General features: G+C 28.7%; 1 protein-coding gene across 2 annotated transcripts in view; it reads left to right on the forward strand.

Moving 5' to 3' along the window:
• Positions 1–23,949, forward strand: part of Nmdar2 (glutamate ionotropic receptor NMDA type subunit 2) — a 334,557-nt gene that overhangs the window by 199,272 nt on the left and 111,336 nt on the right. For both annotated transcript variants that reach the window (XM_088203959.1, XM_088203961.1), the window contains 2 exons: positions 10,316–10,490; positions 20,098–20,245. In XM_088203959.1, coding sequence (XP_088060085.1) covers positions 10,316–10,490; positions 20,098–20,245 — 323 coding nt within the window. The remainder of the gene's footprint in view (positions 1–10,315; positions 10,491–20,097; positions 20,246–23,949) is intronic.

The following is a 23,949-nucleotide window of genomic DNA, read 5'->3' on the forward strand; positions in this document are numbered from 1 at the left end:
GCGTCATCACATTTTCAAGTGAGAACCACTCGAATGGCTTTATTCACCCTCGTCATACATCTCTTCACTACGTAAGCATAATTCAATTAGAGTTTAATTTACTCTGTCGTCAGTTCTTGACGCGCACGAGTGACTACAAAATCGAAAAACGAATTCCACAGCTGCAAATTTAATTACGACCGACACGATATTCCATTATAAAACGTCGATAGATGTCCGGCGAGAAGAGTAACACTATTAAAAACTTTTAAAGACTGAAAGGAGTGATGTAAACTGATATTGATTTAAAATCGTTATTCGTATGAACTGCACAACAATGGCAACAAAACCATATTCTTAGCTCCAAAGCTTCTGTTAAAATATTAAATTTTACACATTTAAATTGTATATTGAACCGTGAAACATAATTTTCAATAAAATTGGTCAATATAATTAAACTAAAATATATTACGAAAATCCTTATAAACACAATTAATATGACAACTACAATATATTGTTTATATAATATTTAGATAAATTAATATAATTATTATTATAACTAATCTAAGAGATTCTTGCATTTTTCATTAATTTAACATATTATTACCTTTATATTATTAATATTAATTTATTACTTATTAAGTAATGCATATGTCTTAAATAATAAATCGTATCTTATTTATCTGGCATAAACGTGTCACCTAAATAAATAACTATTATAGAATATTGTTTTTAATAAATATTAATATCTTCGAATTATTTAATTTTGCAATATACAATATTTTGCCTTTCAAATGTATTTAATCCTAACTAAAATTATTTTATATAAATAATAATTAAGGCTATATATTTTAATTATTAGGTTATTCTGTGAATTAAATGTCATATAAAGGGGTACAGCAGCTCTCTAAAGCTGAATTTATAGTTTAAGGTACTCGAATTCAATTCGAAATAGATTTTAAGGGGCTCGAATTCAAGTAGAGGGGTTGAAAGTTATCATCTACACTTGACATTGTATCAGGATATTATGTGATTATTACAATCGCAATATGATATATACATAGTTGCTGTTAATTTAACAAGCACGTGATAAATTAAAACTTACGTCTACTAATCACAAATTAAAACTATTTATTCCTTCATGACATACATTGGTATTAACAATAAGTATTTAATTAAAAATATTGTTTTTTTCATAAATGTATGTATGTATATCATATGCATTTTTAAACACAGTTTATAAAGTCTTACGTAAAAATATTTATATAAACATTTTGGGGTTTCACAACACAGCAACTTTTTATTATTTCTTATGAATAAATTGGGTTTAATATACGAGCACGTTTTCGAAGCGAATTTATGCTCGTAAACCGAGGTACCATTGTAACATATTATAATTTATATATGTATATTAAAAAAACAGAACTTATTGCTTACCCCTAATCCTATTCATAGACGATCTTACGTGTTGTTAATATGTATTAAAAAAGTGTAAAATTACTTTGTTCATAAAAAAAACTGTACACCTAATTTTTGAATTAATTTATTATGTAATCACAATTTTGCTTGTGATTCTGTTAGCAACATCTTTCTTACTTTTGTTATACAACAACCACAAATCGAATTGAGAACTCTTGCTCCATAGATAAAGAATTTTTCACTGCCTATAATATATACGTTCCAATATATGTACATCCATACATACATTATGCTAAAACGCGAAATCAAGTTAGCCCCAATGATTTATTGACTTTCTGACTTAAATTTGAAAATTTCGTTTTTCTTTCTATTTCTGCCTGAATTTTCTTCTTCCGAAATGCTCCCGCAGCTGTGGGTATATTTAAATAAATTATCCGATAGAATTTATGAACAGTTTTTTTTCTTTCCTGTGGATATCCTTGCAGCATATTCACGGTGCTGCGTAGATCGAATTACAATCAGCTCACGTGCGTCCATACCAAGCGCAAAAAGTGTTTTCCTCTCTCAATTCTGTCGTTTTATCTAAATGGTGAAAGTGGAAAATTTTCCCTCTCTTGTGAAAATGTAGTTTAATTCCATTATAAACAGTTTAGGCTGGGTGAATCCTCGTTTTGAGGACGCGAGATGCCTCCAGGCTGGATGTAATTTGCGAAGCGGAATTTTAATTAATCAAGAAAGAGATATGAAACTGTTTTGGAGAATTACTTCTAAAATTTGGAAAAATAACGCTTATAGAACAAATACGTTAAAGGTTTTAAAGCGAGCATAATTAAAACGAGATGACCTTGAACTGTGAAACCCTGAAAAATTTCGCATAACTTTCACAATTTGAAATCTTGTTAAAAAACGTTTACAATGTATTAATATTTCATTTTCGTTTTACTTTTTTATAGGCTTTTGAACCTGTAGCTCATAAAAATATATTGTAGTTTCAAGAAGCAGACCATTAAAATTATACAAGTGATTCTCTCCACTAATTTTAAAATTATTAATAATATATAGACATACAAAAACCTACCCTTTTATTTTATTCTTTAGTCTTTGTCGAGTTACGTAAAGTTGGAATCGTATATATTTTTGATATCTAACTACAAATGACATATTAATATGTCATTGTACTTATTACGATATTAACTAAAGACGACTTTTACTTATTATTAACATTATAATAATTTAAGTTTTTATACATCACTGTATAAAAACTAATGACCAAATTTTTTTTATATCTTTCATCGTTTTAATAATAACGATCCATAAAATTGACAGATTCTTACTATTCATATGTCATTTATAGAGTAATGGTTTAAGGCACTATTAAGATAATGAGACACATTTCTCTTAACAAACGACAAAGTCGACCTTCTAATCATACTTTATCCAGTATATTTTTTGTTATTAACACATATTTCACCTTAGAAAAGTCATTTTATATACTTGTTACGTAAATAAATCTTACCTAAATTATATTTATTTTGCCATTATATATTTATTTATTTATTTTATTCTATTTACATTTTACGAAAGTAAATTGAGAAACTCAGAACAATTACTAAAGAATTTATAATTTATGATTGCCTTTAATTATTTTCAGAACATTCTTTTATTTATTTTATTCCAAAGTCAGCCCATTGATTGATGTTTTCAAACGCTGTATAAATATAGTATAGAAGAATCCTTTAGAAATCTATTTATAAAGTTGATTTTCTATTGATAACAAATCTAGCCATTATCACTGCATGAGCCATGCATCATAATGTTATTTTATTAAAATAGTTTTACTCAACATTTCATACACATACATATATAAAATGCACACGAAATGTATAATTAAACTAATAAATATAAAAACTATCTACTGTTTCGCATATTTAAAAGTGTTGAAGGTATTTCCAAAAACACTCATGTCTGGCAAACCCGTTGAGAAAATAGTGTAAAGCGAGTATTCTTGAGCGATTATGTCTTGATCCCGAGGGGTAAGAATAAAGGACGCAATCGTGATTTTCTATACCACTCTACAACCCGATTGTTAGAATATTTTATTGCTCACTATTTGATATTCTTATAAAAAAAAATAGTACAGATTTTAAAACTTTATAGCTATATTCAAGGGCATTACAAACTATTGCATTGTGACACGTATTCCGAGTAATGAAAACGAGCATTCTAGAAGCCTTATAGCAAGCTCTGGTGATGTGCATACAAAGTCTCTATCATTGCTTTAAAGTCACTGACGGAAATATTTTTGTTTAAAATACTTCTGCCTAAACTGTGAGAGATGGACATGGAAAATGTGAGAAGTGTCGCTTGAAAGATTATTTTTTGTGTAGTGTTTTTTTTTCATAAAACGGTAAATACGCAATTGTGCAAAAATTTATAACCAGCATATTATAAATATGCTGAGTTTTAATTTTCAATTGTATGTCGTTGATATAGAGTAGAAAGAGCAAGTTACTATGGATATCTTTCTGCAAAATTCAATTGAATTTATCTGGCTTTTAATTTGACAACATTTTAAAGTATTATTTTCATAAACTGAAACAAGTTGGTAAAGAATTTACGCGGATACTTAAATTACATTATGTAAGCGCAATGTGGCTGCGACTTAAGCCTAATAAATTTTAACACGCTACATGGACTCTAAGAAAAACGGCACTATTTCTAAATAAGTCCAAAATAATTTTCTTAAATTTTTACTAGCTTCGTATATTTATTTCTAAATATCTCTTATATAAACCAAACATTCCCATATCCTTTTTTATTATATTAATTTTTTTATGGTACTATTTATATAGAAAAGGTGATTAAACTTACGCATTATAAATACTTAAGCACACGTTTAACAAATATATATGTACATAAAGCACAATAATATGATTTCTCATGAAAAACATATATATAAATCTTTAATGTATTTTATAATTCTTTTAAACAATTACGATAATAGATAATATAACTTTTGTATTATTAGTCAATTTATCAAGCACGCTATATTTTTAAATTTTAAAGATAAAATTTAGCTAGAACCGCCTGTATTATACTAATATAAAATTTCACTGCATCAATGAGTTTTACTCTTATGTTTACACGAAGTCCGCCTTCTGCTTTCTAAATTTTCACTTAATATTTATAGCTCAAGTAAAATCAAATATAAATTCATAACATATTAATATGTATTAATTTATTTTTTCTATATATCACGTCGTATTTTATTTTGTTCAGCCATCACATGATTGACAATCACAGTCTGTAATGATTTAAAGGAGCTTGTGTTTCCCGATATATTATCTACCTCTGCTCGAGCGTGATGGGAAAAATCCGAAAAGAAATGTACTTGACATTAAAAGATTTTCTCTTTACCTTATAAAAAAAATATTGAATTTGCGACGTTATCAGAACCGTTATTTTTATTATTTATTTGCTTTATATACAGTTCGTTTTCTTTATTATGTATAAAATAATAATAATAAATAGTACTACCTATCCGCTCGATGGTTGAAATAATATTTTTGCACGCTTCAAAGTTTTGTAATTTAATCATTATAATTCTGTCGCACCTCTGCTAACAAGATTTCGATTTATATTTGGCGAACATTATTTGCTCGAAGCTTTAGCTTCGGCGTGCTGCTGCTTGATTAAGCCTCAAGCTTTAAAAGCTCAAAATTCTGGTAGACCTACACGCTTTCGTGATTTTTTTCACGTACAGTCAGAGTCGTACTTTCGTTGGCAGAGTACACAAAATCTACAGTAAATCGATATCCTAAATGGAACGGTAAATATATTTATTTAATTAATGATACATTAATTACGTCAATGTTAACTATATATTATCATGTTTATATGATATGGAGCAATATTTTTTTATGAAAAAATAAAAAATCATTAGGAAATAAATTATAATTATAAACTGTTTATTCTTATATTATTTTTTATGTTTGTTATTGTTTTTATATATGTGTTTGTGTATTGTAATAATACAGTGTATTGTTTATACTTTTGAACATCTTGACTCATTGGGTTTTCAGAGCACGATGGCTTAATTAATTTTTTGAACTTATGACTTTATTAAATACTTACACTATAACTCTGAGTTAAATTCTGAGTTATATTAATATTGCACATGTAATGTATATTATTTAATTTCTTACAGATCTACGAAAACGTAAATTTCAATCATTACTTATATGTAGGTATGATGAGTCAAGTACTGAAAAATTAGTATATTGCTTGTAATGAATAATGGCTTTTAAACGCTTGTAATTAACGCAAATTCGCTAAAATAATGATTATTAAATGTTCTTTGTAAGACCGTTAATTTTAATATTTTAATTAATACGTCAATTAATTTTTTAATTATGTATAGTAGCTTTTCGTTTCAAATTTCAACTGACACTTTAATATAAGATTAGGAAATTGAAAATGTCCAATAATATAATTATTTATATTGATATTATTATTTATATTATTGTTAGTACTATAAGAATGTTTATAAAGAAAGTTTAATTCACATTTTTATTATAAAAAAATAAATAAAAAAGCTTAAATTAGCCCTTATCGGATGATATTCTAGAGATAACTTGAGAGCAAGTGTCATAATTCGAGCGCTCGAATAAATTTGTTAGTCATTTTCAATAAAGGGGCGATCCCTTTAAAACGAGCCGCTGAGGTCGAATTACGCTAAAATTACAAAGGTTGTGCGAAAATAGAATGCCTTCTTTATGCGGTGCTAAATTTTCATTTCGATATAACATTTCGTCCGGACGAATTGGTCACCTTGTCAATTTGCAATCAAATAACGTTACGGCCCTAAGGGTCCTAGTTCATAAAACGTGTTTTATATGCGCTTAAACGAGGAGCGAATCATTCCGAAACGCGACGAGCTACTTTATGACGATGTCTCACAGAAAAAAATAAACAGCTCTCATTTTATACGACACTAATATATAAATTTATTCTACGGAAAATTTCATTAATTTAAATCTATAGTTTAAGAATGTCGCCGCGACATTATTCAATCGCTTTGTAAAATTTTACTTGAAATATAATATTTTCTAATTTCCAAGAAATATTGTAATTTATTACTTGATGAAAATATTTTGTTAAATGTGAGGTGAAAAAGAGCGTCAGCTACTTTGTGCTAGAGTAAAAAAGGTAATCTAAATATTAGTGTTTCACTTAAGGTATTTTTTGTCATAATTATTTAAAAATCTGATTTTAAAAAGCAATAAATTATATTTATTTATAATAATGTTTATTTTAAACCCTTGCTGCTAAATATTAAAATAAAATTGCAATAATAACTGTGGATCAAAAGTAATAATATGACATACGTAAACCAATATATTTATTTATGGTTGTTTTCTGATCTTCTGTTTATTTTGTTAAAACAAATATAGTTTGCTCGCAGCAATTTAGAAATGTTGTGCGTGGGTGCATACGTAGGCTGTAAGTTAGCTCTATAATCCAGACGTCTGGCTGGATCAGTGGTGAAGAGAGAAGCGGCGGCTTCTAAAATCTTCACTGGTCTGAAGTTGAGTCAACCTCCTCTTGGTTGCAGTTCAAGTTATATGGCTCTTAAAGACGTTCGAGTATTTTAAATTTGCCGCTAAGACAGGTCAGAAGCGGTTTTTTTTATTATAAACCCGGTTTTTACATTTTTTAAAGCTGCGGATATTGTATCCTTTCTGATTTATGAAGCGTACCTTGTGAGATGTTTCATATAGTGTCTAATTTTAGCAAAGAAACGCAGTTTTTTAGTAACGGTTTAAACGCAACATCACAAGTTTTTTTTAGTAAATATTATAAGATAATTTCTCCAATTGTAAATAGTAGAGTGGTTGAATTATTGAACCCGACAGTCTTTTTATGGTTAATTTAATTACCGTTCCAATAAACACTATCATTAGTGCAGTAGCGCAAGCTCTTCGGCCTTTAACGAAATCTGTCGTTGTGATATCTGCGGGCTCTGTAAAACGTTTGAGGTCTAGGGTGTTCAGACCTTCTCCATGAAGCAAGTTCTTTAATACGCTTTATGGTGACAGACTTGTTTTTGTGTGCCAGTCTCTTCAATAGCGATTCATTGTGCCAAATGTTTGGGGGTTTTCTAGAAGCTTAACTGGCCAAAAACGTATACCGTTCAGTTCTTCACGCCATTAAAATTTTCTGTCTGTGTGTCCGCCACAAATACATTGTTTATTATTATCCTTCTACAAATTGATAATGTTAACGACTACATTGTAATACATTGCAAGCTTATTGTGTAATTGATATTATTTCATAATTAAATACCCTTTATCTAAAATAGTTGTGAAGTGATACATTAATAATTATTTATTTGTAGACGCATTTTTTAATTAGAAACACTAATGAACAACAATATGCAACCTGTAATTATTATTGTTTTATTACAATTTTTTATATCCTGCAAATAATGTAGATATCAGGCGCGTACCGTGTGATACTCTCCCTTTCGCTCGCTCTCGTGTTAAGTTACGACAATGAGTGAGAGATATGGCGTTACATGCGTTCAGCACACCCTTATCTCTCACTCATTCTTGACACTTAACACGCGAGCGAGTGAAAGGAAACGTGCCTCACCATACGCGCCTTGTAGATATACATATTGCATAGATATTTTAGTAAATATGATTTTAATTTAAAAAGTAGTAGTCGTATCATTTTTTTTACCTAATAAATAATTTTAAACTTTAAATTTGCTTAGTTTTAATACTTTTTGATTAAATGTTTTTTTTTTATTTTTCAAGTATTACATTGCATATTATAATGTATTAAATTTTTTAACATAAAACACAAATTTAAACCATAAATCTAATAATATTTTTTATATGTGTTTTAAGGATAATGTACATTTTAAAAATAATTGTTCCTGAATGCGTATTACTTTATTGAAAATAAACTTGAAATGCGTTCTCATTTATTGTTTTTATTTTTGCTGCGACATTAATTGGTAGACTTTTTGTGGTAATTTTTATACAAAAATCGCTTGTCAGGATCAGATTGTATATATAAGTGTAGTAAAAGAAACAAATTACATTTTATTAATTAACGTTTAGTAACTTTAAATAATACATTTAATTATTACAATTTGATGAACACAATAAATAAGTGGTTTGACCTGAAAGACTTGAGTTCCAATCCTATATGGAATTTCTAATTATATAATTAAAATTTTCATCGACAATAATAGATTAGGTTGATCTAGATTTTTCTGATCTCACAGATAAATATCGTGATGCATAATTAAAATGTAGGTGTTTTTAGACAAATATAATTGTTAGAAACATATCTCACGTTATTAAAAGCATTGCTAAAATTGTATAAAAAGTTGTCTATGCTATACATTATATTTTAATATACCATTAGTGGTAATTTTCGAAAAGCTATTTTAAATTTGAGCTATATTTAATCACAATGCTTGTTTTTTATGTACCGTTACTTCATTAAAAATTATTAATAAATTTATTTGGGCACTTAATCTATAATACTGTTTTTAAGTGAAATATTTCTATAGAATAATATCTAATAAGAGCTGACTTAAGCTTTTGAATTTAATAAACTTAAATCGCAAGCATTATTGGGTCATTTCACACTGAAACCATAATTTTGGTATTGGTTTTGGCTGAACTACAATATGGTGTCAATGTAGGTATTACACATATATTTTTTTCTTGCAAGATTTGCTTGAATTACAACGTAACAAATATTACTAGTCTTGGGGAAACCACTGTAAGCCAGATAACTATTTCGAGAAACTTCGTATGGTTTACATTAACCACTTGAATATAAACCACAAGAAAGGCCTTTGTTTGCTGTTAATAAAGAACAATTGAGAGACATTGTTGAATCTAATATACAAACAACTAGTTCGAGCAAGCGCGTTAGTGGTATCATTTATACGCCGTAAAATTTATGGTGCAAGAATATTATTTAGTTATTTTTTTAACAACTTTTTAAAATAAAGTTGAACTAATTAATTAATAAAAATAAAGTAATAAATTATTTTGAACAATAACTATCTTTTTTACTATTTTATTAAAGAAACTGTTAAATTAAGCACTTTAGTTAAGAAAGATAATTTTATCTGAAAAATAACAAATACACATTATTTAAAACCGGCAAACTCAAACAATTTTTTCGCGATGGTTTCTTTTATTTAACCCACTTTTCAATGTGTATATCTTTGCCATATTTTGAATGGACTGCAGCTTAGGCATCTTTCGTTTACGATCGTAGAATATACATTAAAATTTTCCGGAAATTGCGATATGATCTTCAAATATTTGTTAGAAAAAAGGTTATTATCGTAGGCAATCCAAATTATATAGCACAACTTTAACCTATATAAAAATGCCTTAAAAATATTATGAACAGAGAAAAACATTAATATCTCGGTGTTTGTATGTAAAGCTGAAACTTCATCTATCACAATCAATCACAAGCAAAGTGTCACATATGTTTGTTTTACAGGGGTTCAAAAATTGATTTGAAATAATAAGTTTTATTAAAATCTAGAGTTCCATTAAAACAATAAGGTACTACACCTATGAAATCTAAAACAGTTTCCAAAGTGAACACATCGATTCCCATTCAATTCAATTATTCATACATCTACCCATTTTATAACCTAAACGTTCAATAACTAATCCATCAAAACATACATTTCAGATACGTAAACGGCGAGACCCCACTTACACCCTAAAGTGCAATAACATGTTTGCCACCCAACCGCACATTAAGCTAATACTTCCACTCAAACCGGAGTACCCAAATAGAATTTATCATACGTCGTCATCGTCCTATGAGGTATAAATATTAATTTTCTTGTATTTTTCGTTGCCAGGTGTGCATTTTGATACGTCGTCAGCGTCCCTAGTGAACGAGATCACAACGGCGATAAAGGTGTACGCTTATGGGGTGGAAGAGTACGTTTCGGACCCCAGAAACGCGAAGAGACCCTTGGGCACGCAGCTGTCCTGCGAAGGTCCCGGAGACTCCAGATGGCCCGCGGGAGACAGGTAATATGTGAAAAAATCTCGTCGAAGTGTGAAAATACGAGCCCCGCCTAAAAAAGAAATCGTGTAACTTGTTATTCTGACCTTCAGATTTTAGCTTGAAGGTTTACAGATAAAAAATGCATAAGGGGATATATTTACTTAGATAAGAAGTATCTTGATTTACTTGTTTCTGTAGAATATTTGATTATTTTGCTTTTTGCAACATTAAGTGCGAGACTGATTTAAAAAATTATTATAAACAATAAATGATCCATAAGTTAGGTGAAAATCATATACAACGTAGTTTAATCGAGGATATAATAGTTATTTTTAAACTCCGTCATGGTAGCTAAGTTCGCGTCACATGTCTTTCTTTTGGTAGTGTTTAAAATAACATCTGGAAACTGCGTTAGGCAAACATAACAAAAAAAACACCTCAAGTTTCAATGAAAGATTTCGTTCCGAGTAAGGTGTTTTTATGCACTTAAATGCTGTACCACAGCAACCAAAATATGGTGATTTTCTGGAAATTGTCTGAAATTTTTTGTTTGGAAGACAACCCGATAAGTGGGACACCAAAAATCACTATGATGACCGCATAACTGCAGAAATTAAAACCAATCCAGATATATTGATTTAGGAGTTAATATATAATACATGAATTTTTTGGCCTAGTATTCAAAGAATAAAAAATAGAAAGATGTGTGTGTATCTCACGCACTAAGCGACGAGAACAAGGCGAAGCGCCTGCCTCATCCTGCGAGAATCACGCAAAAAATATTGCTCTCGGATGGAAAACTGTTACTCATCCTTTATTTTCTTTCAATATAGCACCATCAGATTATCATTTATTTAGATCTCTACAACATAATTTAGATGGTAAAAAATTAATAGTGTTAGTCAAGTTTAAACACTCCTTTCTGAATATTTTAACTCACAGCCAGTCAGTTTTCACAAACGTGGGATTAACAATCTGATCGATGGAAGAAGTTTTTTAAAATAAATTGCAAAAATACTTTTGATTTAAATAAACGTCCTTTCTTTTGGATACCCCATATGGATAAAAAATTCTCTACAAATGAACTTGATTCTTTATTAAAAAATATTGTACAATTTTAAGGATTTTTTTTTCTTTATATATATATATTACTTTTACATAGATATATACAAAATTACCTAAAAATTGTCATCATTTTTAAATACATTTTTAAAGTCACTTCTATTGAAAACTAGTAATCAAATGTTTGTGAAATGAATGACCAACTTAATTGCAAAAAACTAAGACTTGTTTAAATAAAGAGAACAAAGTACCGCTTTCACTCGGAATCCGGTACAAATCCAAAACATATTGTTAATCCTGATTTTTACCAGACAATTATTGTCGCGAGACAGCACCATTGAATATGAGACTGTTCCGCGTAATCCGAGTTACCTGGTCACCTTAAGCTAAACCCATATAAAAGGAAAATATCTACGGAAGATAATATCAAATGGTCTTAACTACGTTCACGTTTTTTTGCTCCTTACTATTGACTAACAAATTCAGACGAGAAACAGAAATAATAAAAAGAAAATGCCACCAAATGACAGAAACTTTTTTTATTACTTAAGGATCAAAATAAGTTTTTATTGTTTTATCTTCCATTAGCTATATTATTCACAAGAATACCCAAAAGCACTCAGCTTTCGTATATCATATATGTGTTTTCTTGTTCTTTTTTAACACATTATTATTTTTAATATTTGATAAAAAATAGTCAAATTGGATAAATTGTATGTGTCAAACATGAGTGCTTAAACTGCATTTTAATACAAATATAGAAATTTAATTTTTCTTATTCTAACAAAACGTCGAAAACTGTTGCTAAGCAAATTGCTATTTATGAAGTATACAAAAATTTTATGTTAGCATTTATATGTTTTTATTTGTTAATAAATACTCGAACTACCACTTACACTTAAAATACTTTGTTGCCATTTCTTTGAGTCTAAACCGTCATAAAACTTCAGGGTTTCTCAAGGATCTAATCTAAGCCTTCTATTATTTGTGTTATTTAGTATTGACATGGTGTTCTTCGTATGTAGATGATTATTTCTATGATTTTGATTAAAAGAACTCTCACTAAAGATATTGGAATTACCTTTGAGAGCAAATGGAGGTGTTTAGTTTTTTGTATTGTAATAATCTGTACTGTATTTTTACCATCAACGATGCTTTTAATTTAATTTTAATAATCAAATACATCATAATAATAAAGAGCCGGACATCTTTTTCGCATGAATGACTCAGAGCCTGCAAAGCGGTTAATTTGTATACAAGCCTGAATTTAAAAGGTTCATAATAATCATAATTCAGACTATGGTAACGGGCATAAATATATTATTGAAAGCCATATTTTGTAGGTTTGAACTTCAAGTCAAAATTTTATATTTCAAATTGATAAAAAGATGTGTGAAAAGTCTATATCAATAATTTAAATTACTTCATAAAAACAATGTTCTACGCATGACACGTAAATACAATCGATTTTTATAAACAACCGTTGCTATAGTAACCATGACCCAGCTGTGATGAGGGCGAGTAAAAACGCTCACGGAGGATATAAACTTGGAGAAAATTTATATTTTTATTTTACCGTGTTATTTTTTTACGCTATCAAAACCGAGGGATCTGATTCTGAGCACTTTCTTAAATCCCGAAAATTAATAATCGCAATTCCAGGAATTCCCAGGATCTAATATTTTAAAATATAAACAGCAGGTTTAAATACACCTAAATTCTTTCCTTGATGCAATTTTTTTAGCTCGGTAAATTTGAGTAAATAAGGTATTCCTTTGCAATTGTTTTATATTTTCAATAGTTTTTTTATTAGTATTAAATTTATGAACAACAATAATAATTGGGTAGTGCATACATATTTATATGTTCGAAAAACGTATATATATTATATTTGTAGTTTATTATCTATGTCGGAAAATATTCTAAATAACAGTTCTGATAACGATTTTTTTTACTAAAAAACTTAAAATTATTCCAGCAGTCATCATCGTAGCATTTCGCTGACAGAGAGCAATTCATTAGTATAGCTATTGATAAAATTTAAAAAATAAAAAAAATACTTGAGATTCACTGACAAAAAGTGAAAAGGCGACCAGGCAAGTTTTGTTTACTAAAACAAATTTTACAAATTTCAAAATCTAAGAATTGTGTGTATAAGCTAAATATATTTTTTATGTTAATAATTGCTTTCTCATTTAATTGATTATCGGAATTAATTAACAACTCTCGAATATACTCCATTTATTATTTTTATATTTTTGAGAAAAGGCTGCCTAATTGGATTTTTGCATGAATTTAATTTTTATGTAGGAATTGAAAAATAACCTGAAATACTTTCCGTTTTAATTTTTCTATGTGTTCCTTTTAAATCATCTTATTAAGAACATATTTTGTTATTTCAAACAAATCTCAAGGTTCTTTTTATTGTATTTTTTTTTACAAATTTATTATTTAAAATATTATGTTGCGGTTTTACGCTGTTTTCATTTAGTAATCCGATGAAAACGACCTATTTTGAAAGAATAACTCTGATTTTGCTCCACGATAACGCATCAGCTCACACTTGACTACATATTTGTGATTTATTGACCGAAAACGATACTAGATATGCCCCCTGTGGCATTTTCTATATTGCGTATTGAAAGGATATCGTTTTGTGACCATATATGAGATAAAGGCAAACTCAAACTGTTCTGAAAGCTATATAAAATTATGGATTTTAATAAAAGATGGTTTAAAATACACGTTTACATAATATTCAATGCAAAATATATTGATGAAAAATCAATCTATTCTTTTCGAGTAAATAAAAACTATCGTTATTGCCTATTTATACTTAGTATAGAATCATTTATTGACTGATATTTAAAAAGCTAAAAATATACTTATTTCTCTGTTGTTAATTAAGAAAATCAATATAATTTTTAATGAATTTTTAATAAAATCTCTCATATAAAAGCGCTTATGTAACATAAAATAATTTAATTAATAATTTATTTTTTTTCATTAAAATGAATTAAAGTTATTATTCTATTTTAATGGCAATTGAATTGGTAAATACATACTACCTAAATTATTTAAAAAATAAATAATTAGGCAATTCATTATTTGCTCGTGTGTCAAGAAATTGCTCGTATTTCGAGTCAAATTTTGTAATAAAAAATGTTTGTATTTCGAAATACCAGTCGAGGTTTCACTTTACTCGTATTTTCAAGAAGCAATTTTAATAACCTTGATATTCATTATTTTCACCAATTATCTCAAATACCACATAAAAATTATATAACATTTATATTTCTGACGATTGATGACTCATCAAAGCATAAATAAGCTTTTAAATAAAAAAATGTTTCAACAAATTGCTAGTCACTGCAAATCTTACGGTAATGGTTTTTCGTGAAAAAAAACTTTCGCTGTCGGCAAGTTACCGTATAAGAAATAAGTATATAAGAGACCTGTAAAATAAAATAACTAGAGCTAAATTATATTAAATTCTTTTCCGTAAATAGTGAATTCATCTTAAACTCTGAAATTTCGTTTGAATCTTTGTTTAAAAATATATAATTATTACTTATAAGGACTATTCAATTTTAATTCTAGCGAAATATTAAATTGAGAATTATGTAAAGTGCTTAATTTATTGTCAGCAGTATTATGTTACACCATTACTTAAAAACTGATACATTCATAAAGCTCTGCGATATTATTAAATTAAAAAACCGCAAAAAAAATAATTTCGGAAAAATGTGTACTTATCAAATATTTGAATAAAAAATAAATAATTCGTATAAGTTAATTAATACCAATATGAGAGAAATAAAATAACCAAGAGCTGAAAAATGCTTATTAGATTATATTTATATCATATTACATTCATAAAAAGTTTATCAGTTTGATTACAAACCATAAAAACATATTTTCTCTTTGGTTAACATGCATGTAGTACATAACAAAATCTCATCCTATCGCGGTTTATGACATCGGAAACTCTCTTCGAATTCGAATCTTTCCAAAGCCCACTCGTTACGAAATTCGTTTTGTTCTGCAAAATTAAGCTTCGAATAGCCAGATACGTCCCTCTTACACTCGGTCTAAAATTTCGCCCAAACAGGACTCCATTGATGTCAGATATCATGTTCCATGGGCGTTAACCGATTCGGATAGCCTGGGAAGAGACAGCACAAAGTTGCCGACAAACTTGAAATTGTCTGGCTGAGGCACTTTATGTGCTCTTTAATTAATGACGGCTAAGGAGACTCGTCCCCGAAACTACGGCTGTTTGCCACTAAACAACCCTTCCATGGCTGATGACTACCAAGAACGGTGCTCTGCACTCGCTGAACTTATGGTTCGTGAACATCGTAAATTATTTAATTAAAAACTTGTTAATCTTGTTAAGTTTATTACACACTCTAAATCGTATAAATATAAAAAATATAATTCAGGAATAGCTACAATTTTACCTACATACTTGTTAGTATTTTTAAATCTTAACCCATAATAATTATTGAAATAATCCGCCGAAATATAAAATGTGAAATTTATATATATTAGGATATTTTTTATAAAATGTTATATTATATTACACTTATTTTTAATATATATTATTTAATAATTATAATTATTTAACAAAGCATTTTTATTGTTTTTGTTTATAAGTTTCTTTTTGCTAAGAGAATTTAAATACAATTTGTTGCATTCTTGGCGTAGCATCTATTCAATATAGTACTTGAAGTCGCGATCACGTCCTTTATTCTTACCGTCGCGGCTAGTACGTCAGCGCTTAAGAACGCTTTTCTTAAACGAGCCAACAAGTGTTCGATGTTTTCGGTGATAGCTATAAGGAACTGAAAAAAATATGTAAGATTATGCTCATCAATTTTAGATGGGCACCTAAAATTAATGACAACAATCCTAGTTAAATATTTTTAGATTTAACTATATATTTGAATTTGGAAATAAATTTATGTACATCTATATATAATTTATGATTATATATCAGTGCAGAATATTCGTTGTATAGATGACGTAATCAACACTTTAAATGAGTAAGCATGAATTTTTCAAACCATTCTTAAAGTTTTTGCGAGCAGCTTTGACTAAGAGTGAATGGGTTTATCTCGATCAATTAGGCCATATAGGTAAACTTCGTTCCATATTAACGACCTTTATTTTACAATATGTCAATCTGTAAATAAATATAATTGTATCACAATTCTTTTTCGCGAATAATAATAAAAACATAAGTTTTGTTCTTTATGACTGAAAACGCAGGCGGTTAAAAAATAGAATTCTGTTTATTCAAAGACAATTGTTCTTAATCGCTGAATTTTTACCACAAAGACATATGGTTTGAATCCTATATGGGAAAATATATAACACTCTTACTAATTACTAAAAAAAAATATTTTAATACACATATTTTGAATAATCGTATAAGTAGTTAATAATACCTATAATACTGTAAATAAAAATCACGAAAACATATTTAATATGACTAAACTGATTAATCCATTGATGTACTATTATTATTATATTAATTTCAAGAAATTATAGCAACGCTAGAAAATGACAAATCGCAATATTAATATATTCTCTGAAATATCATTAAAGTATGTATTTGGCATACAAAAGATTTATCGATTACTTTACGTTTTCCAGCTAAAATCTGCCATGGCCGCTTTCTATTAGGGTATTAACTATGTATATGATTCTTATTTTATTAGATAATATCTGAAAATACAATGCTTTTAAATATATATTAATTTTTAAAATTCAGATTTCCTTTGATATGATTTGTATCATTCATAAAAGTTTGTTACTTTACCAGAATTAATATTTTTTTATATAGTCTACCTACAATACAATAAGGTATTATGTATATAAATTTAATAATGATCAAAATTGGTTCTAATTTAAGTCAGACATATGTTTCATTGTATTTTTTTACTGCTTTAATTTCATTTGGACGTTGTTTCTTATCTCAAACTTAATTATAAATACACAAATAAAAATAATATTTTCTTAGGCAAAAACAAATTTTAAGCAGGCGTTAAAAATTTATTCTTGTTTTATATTTTTTTGTGCAGTTATTTTTTATGTCAATGCACTAAATTTTCAATATAATATATTAAACTAAAACAACCAACATACCATATTCTTGCCGTATAAAAACTACATATATTGTAAAGCCCATCCTTGTTATAGATAATGTGAGTCAGCATCAGTGAGTTAGATAGTGAATTAATATATATGGCTATATGTAGCGGTAAGGGTCAGTAAATTTTCGCAATATTGCCGTAAATCCTGTTCGCTGATAATTTGTTACGCGAAGCCATAAATACCATACCGAAAATGGTCATTTTATGTATTAGTTTTCGTTTCAAAGCAGTAGTTTAAAAGTATTAAATAATATATTAATTATATCTTTTAATGTGTTTTTAAAAATAAATTCCCATGTCCTAGTGTAATTTTGGCTTTTCTGCTGAAATAAGTTTGGAATTTAATCGTGTTGGTTTGAACCTTTTGATATAATCAAATAAATTGATGATGAAAAAATATAAATCGTTGTCGATTATATCAGCACAAGCCAACGTATTTGAGATTTATATACTATAGATTATATTGAAGTATACTTGATTGATCAACAGCGTGGTTTTATGTGTAAAGGGATAATTCGAAACGATTTGCTCTTTTTAACTTTATTACCATTATGTGTTTTATCAGATGGAATTTATCTACATTAATTTTCTAAAGCCCTTTAACATAATATAAGAAGCTTTACCTGTTAAAGCTTGCTATAGTTTGTTCCATAAATGGTAATCTAGCTTTACTGTGTTATATGTAAAGGTTCAAAGTTGTTAATTTTATTAATTCTAATAAAAGGAATTCGTGCTAAAATATTTTTAATGTGCTCGATAAAAAAAACCTTAGTCATCTAACAATATAAAACCACATAATATGTTTTTTTTATGAATTTTTGTAAATAACCAAATCTATTATTGTTGATATTATTTATGTATATTGTGGACTGAATTCAATGTTAATCGCTCAGCAGAAAAAAATATCAGCATCTAAAAAGTAAGTTGTTTTAACTGACGCTTATGTAAGATTATAAAAATAATAGAAAATAAAATAATTCGTATATATTAACAAATAATAAAATTATAGACTTTTGCACTGGCATGATTAATTAGGCTTATTAATATTTATTAATATATAATAAAAATAACGTAAAATATTTATTATTTAAAGTAACAAAATTTATAAGTTCTTAACGTAATTTAAGAAGCAATATATAGCATACTTTTTGATGAACAATTTGTATACATATCCAATTGTAATTTGGTTCTGATATTTAAAAAATGTTGTAGAGTGTTTATACTCCGTTTTTCAATTATTCGCATACAAAAACCTTTTATTTAAAAGCTTGAGGTTTTATATTCAGAATTAAAATGGATGTATATTAACTTATGGTAAAGTATCTTATACATTTAATTAGTTAAAAAGTCTTCTAAATAGAGAATAAAACACTTTCATTTATATTTACTAAGTTGAAAAGAATGTTGGTATTGTCATGAAAAATGAGGCAAAGTTTATTACAAGTTTTACAATTATTTTAAAACCTCTTTACAAATAAGCCACGTTAGAGTAAAGGCTCACGTATCAAATCTATCCATATATTTATAAAAATTAAATTACGTACATCATAATCGAACGGGTAACCTACAATGCGCCATGCTAATAAAAAAATACATTGTATTTCTACAATAATTACAAAAAAAAAATTATGAACAATACACAAAACAAGAAAGAGAAAAAATCATAAAATATCAAAATTTAATTTTACGAATCTGCAACTTTTCAAAGCCGTATTTATGATTTGAGCGCTCAGATACGCAAATAACTTCTACCAATTTATTTTAGACGATTGGGCTTAGAGAATTTTTTTAAATTTTATAAGTATTACATGCTTCATTATCGCAGTATGTATAAAAGCAGTTTTTTTTTCTTACAAATTTTCTGCGAGGATTATGAATCTCTAGAGTCGTGTTGTCATATGTAGCAATATCTGTTAATATGCATTTTTAACAACCCAGAAATTCTAAAGCAACCTTGCATTTGTGATCCACCAAATTATAAACGCCTGAATTGTCAAAAATTGCTTAAACTAGCATTTTCTTGATAGGTGCAGGTCCTCGTTATTAAATTCAAATTATTATTTTAGTTCATTTTTTTATGCTATATTTTGTTTAAAAAATTATTATTTTGTTTTGTTTATTTCAATAAATTAGTACTATTGTGATAACGAAATTATTACATCTATAATTTTATATCGTATGTCAAAATGTTTGTGTCTTAGGCCCAAGCTGTAGGTGTGTACCTTTCACATTAAAATAAACCTAACCCTTGGTCCAATTTACTCAACTCACTCCGAGTGTAATCTATCCTTGGGATGCGGGGTCTTAATGGGTAATGCAGTAATCGAATAATAGATGGCGACCTCGTGCCGAATCCAAGCTGCTTTCTGTGTATCGCAAAACAATTTATCAATCCTTTCATCCTCAGATTCTTCAAATACCTACGCAACGTCTCGGTGGAGAGCGAACAGGGTAAGCCGAATGTGGAATTTACGGCTGACGGGGATTTGAAAGCGGCCGAGCTGAAGATCATGAACCTCAGGCCTGGGGTCTCGAAACAACTCGTCTGGGAGGAGGTATGTATTTCAAATTTGTTAACTTAATGTAAACCTAACGACTTGATTATATAATTAATAATTGTGTATTTGGAAACAGTGGGTAATTTAATTCGTAGAAAATGCCAGTAAAATGGCGAAACGGTCGCATGTTTCTGGTACGCGTGTGTTGCTCTTTTAGAAACGTTTATTGTAAAAATAATACTACCGTATTTTTATACAGTAATATATTTTTACAATTATTAACTTAAAAAATAACATTTATTAAGTATATACGTATATTTATATGAAGTCAGCAAATCAGACGCACTGTATATCAATGCATAATTTGGCGTGACAAAACCCTTAAAGCCTTAATCGATTCTGAGAGTTCCAGATACAGTTAACAACAATATACGCTTAACTAGCTAAATAACTGTACAACCTTCATTAAATCATTAAGTAACTTAAACTAACCCGTGAGTTGATTCAAAGTCATGTAAAAAATAAATGTAACGCCTCGGACAAAGTAACCTTGCTAGCGTTCTTAGAGATAAATTTATATTTTTCTGTATTTGAAGTTTTTTGACATATAGGTATTTAGTCTATTTACAACACTGAGGCTATCCATTTAGAAATAAATAGGATAATTAGCTGTTTGTTTAATAGAGTGCTAATTTACGCTCTTTTATCTCAGCGGTATTTTGCATAAGCAATGTAAAGTATTATATTGTCGTCTTTTCCGAATAAAAAATTATTGTTGTCGTATGTGACTTTTATAAAACAACTTTTATGACATACGCGAAAAGTAAGATACAAAACAAATTCTGAATTTGTACGCAAAACATTGCTTAAAGTGATGTTGTGAAGTTAATGGCTTCGTCGAATCTTTGAAAATTTAAAAAGAGATAAATCAAGATTCAAGTAAATTTTTCTGTTTTTATTTATTAACTAATTTAAATTTTGTTATAAATATTTTTAGATGAGTTTCATAAAATATAGTTTAAAACGTAGCTTATATTTTATTATGAAAAAAATATAAATAGATAAATAATAAAGCTAAAATATTGTTGTATTGCTTAAACTAATATTTAGCTCATTATGTGCAATTACATTTTCGATGAATAAGGCACAGTTGTAGTTTAGGGGGCGTAGCCCTAGAAGTGGTTGACCTCGTGGCCAATGAGACTCTTTGGTGAATCCTATTAAATTGTTTATTAAGTTATAATTACAATTTTGACTATGGATGATTACGGCGTGACATTTCTCGCGATGAAGGTGTTGGTGGCGCAGGTGGTGATGGCCGTAGATGATGCTCAGGGTTCTTAGGCTGCGTGTGGCGAGTGTCATGTGTAATCTTCAGGTCTGTCTGGTTCCTCCGGATGACTGCTGGTAGATCTTGGCTCTCTGGTCGTCTGCGTCGCTGGCTCTGCTGTCTGGTGACGTCTCTTATCTCGTGCCTCAGCCGTCTCGTATTTCGCACCGTCTGCCCTCTCCTCGTCAGAGTCCGGGCTTATACCCTTTAGGGGTGCATCGATCTCCTAGCCAATCGCTGCAGTGGCTTCTTAGAATTCAAGAAATCGGATGTGTATTTTCGAAAGCGAGTTTTTTGCTTGGCTCCAGACTTTCGAATTCTTCGTAAAGGGTTTGCATTGTGGTGATTGATTGTTTCCGTACCGTTTTGTCACAAAACGGATTCTTTTAAGGACCCGTGTTGTGTGTGGTCAAAAGAAATTCCTCTTGTGCCATGATGTTTGTCTCATTGTTAATGAATGAACGTTTTTGGTCACGGTCATTAACAATGAGACAATCGCCCTTTTGAATTTTTTTTTTTTTTTTTATTTTTTTTTATAAAAGTTTATTTCTTAAATAGACAGGTAAAATAGCATACAGATATATTAAATGCACAATACTGGTTCATAACCATTTACATTGTTTACAAATTGTTAAGTTATACAATAACATAAAAAAAATAATAAATTATACGAGAATATACTAAATTAAAGGAAAAATACATAAAACCTTTTACAAATTTAAAAAAAAAATCCAAAAAAAAAAAAAAAAAAATTTGGAAAAGAATGAAGCAGATGAGAAAAACAAATTATACAAAATACATAATATACAAAATAAAACACATACAAAGGTAAATAAACCTAGCCCTGTAGACCTGAAACTGATGACACTGTGATGAGCTTAACTGCATCAAAGCAATATGTGCTTAGGCATTTTATGTTTGTATTTAAATTTAAGTTTTGCTTTGTCGTAATCACCGATTCTTGAAATTAGTGGGTTTGCGTGGTCTCGCGAGATTTTTTTATAGTATTTTTCGGTTTGATAATAACAGTATTCTTTAATGGTAGGAATTAAATGTTTGGTGTGGAGTTTTTTAAGGTTAGTATAAAACGGTGTATTATAAATTATTTTTATGGCTTTATTTTGAATTACTTGAAGTTTATTAAAATTACTATTACTTGCGTTACTCCACACTGAACAAGCGTAAGTTAAAACAGGTCTGATTAATTGTCTATAGACTAGAATTTTATTTTTTATTGTAAGCGCACTTTTTCTATTAAATATTGATTTTAGAGCCGCAATGGCGCCGAGCCCTTTCGACCGGAGTTCAGTTATATGTTTATTGAATTTTAGTCTGGAGTCCAGGTGTATACCCAGATATTTAACGCTCGCTCTCCATTCAATGTTATGCCCTTGTTCACTTTTAATGGATGCAGGCAAGGGTTGTCTACGTTTAGTGAATATTATTGCTTCTGTTTTGTCTTGATTAATTTTAATTCTCCATTTCATAAAATATTTTTCTAAGTTTTCAAGGGATTTTTGAAGTTTAACTGCAATAGGTTTAAGACCATAAGAACTAGTAAGGATTGCAGTGTCGTCAGCGTACATTGAGAGTTTAGTATTTTTTAACATTGGAATATCATTAGTATATAGAATGAAGAGAAACGGGCCAAGTATACTTCCTTGAGGAACACCAGCTGGTATTTTACGCGGTGTCGAAAATGTATTATTTAGCGAAACAACATAGCTTCGATTCTTCAGGTAAGACCGTAACATGTGAATAATGTAATAGGGAGTTTCATATTTTAAAAGTTTATACATTAATCCATCATGCCATACTGTATCAAAAGCCTTTTCCATATCTAATAATAAAAGACCAGAACTTTTTTTCATATTAAAATCGGCAGATATGTGCTCTGTTAATCTATTAAGTTGATGCGTAGTCGAGTGATTTTCGCGGAAACCAAATTGCTCATTAATGAGTTTGCTATTAAGAGATTCCTTTAATCGAGATAATATATTTTTTTCAAATAATTTGCTTAATGAGGGAAGTAAACTTATCGGGCGGTAGTTAATTGGTATGTTATCTGCTTTGCCAGGTTTTTTTATCGGATGAATTTTTGCCGTTTTCCAGATTATTGGGAAATATCCAAAAGATAAGCATGAATTAAAAATGTTATTTAAGTACTTAAAGCAAACAAAAGGAAGGTTTTTAATCAATATATTCTCTAATTTATCTATACCTGGAGCCTTTCTATTTGATAATCGTTTAACAATACTAAGAATTTCTGATATGCCGACTTGGTTAATGGATTTTTTATCTATTGGAGTTTTACTAATATCTTTAATTGCCCGGTCTACTTTATTTTGGGTTTTTTGGTCAATGTAATTTTGCGTAAGTTGATAAGATGTAGAAAATGTCTCAGCTAAAATCTCGACCTTCTCCTGAGTCG

The sequence above is a fragment of the Plectrocnemia conspersa genome, unplaced genomic scaffold (assembly GCF_051122295.1).
Source record: "Plectrocnemia conspersa isolate PC_06_02 unplaced genomic scaffold, ASM5112229v1 ptg000014l, whole genome shotgun sequence".
NCBI classification, from domain to species: Eukaryota; Metazoa; Arthropoda; class Insecta; order Trichoptera; family Polycentropodidae; genus Plectrocnemia; species Plectrocnemia conspersa.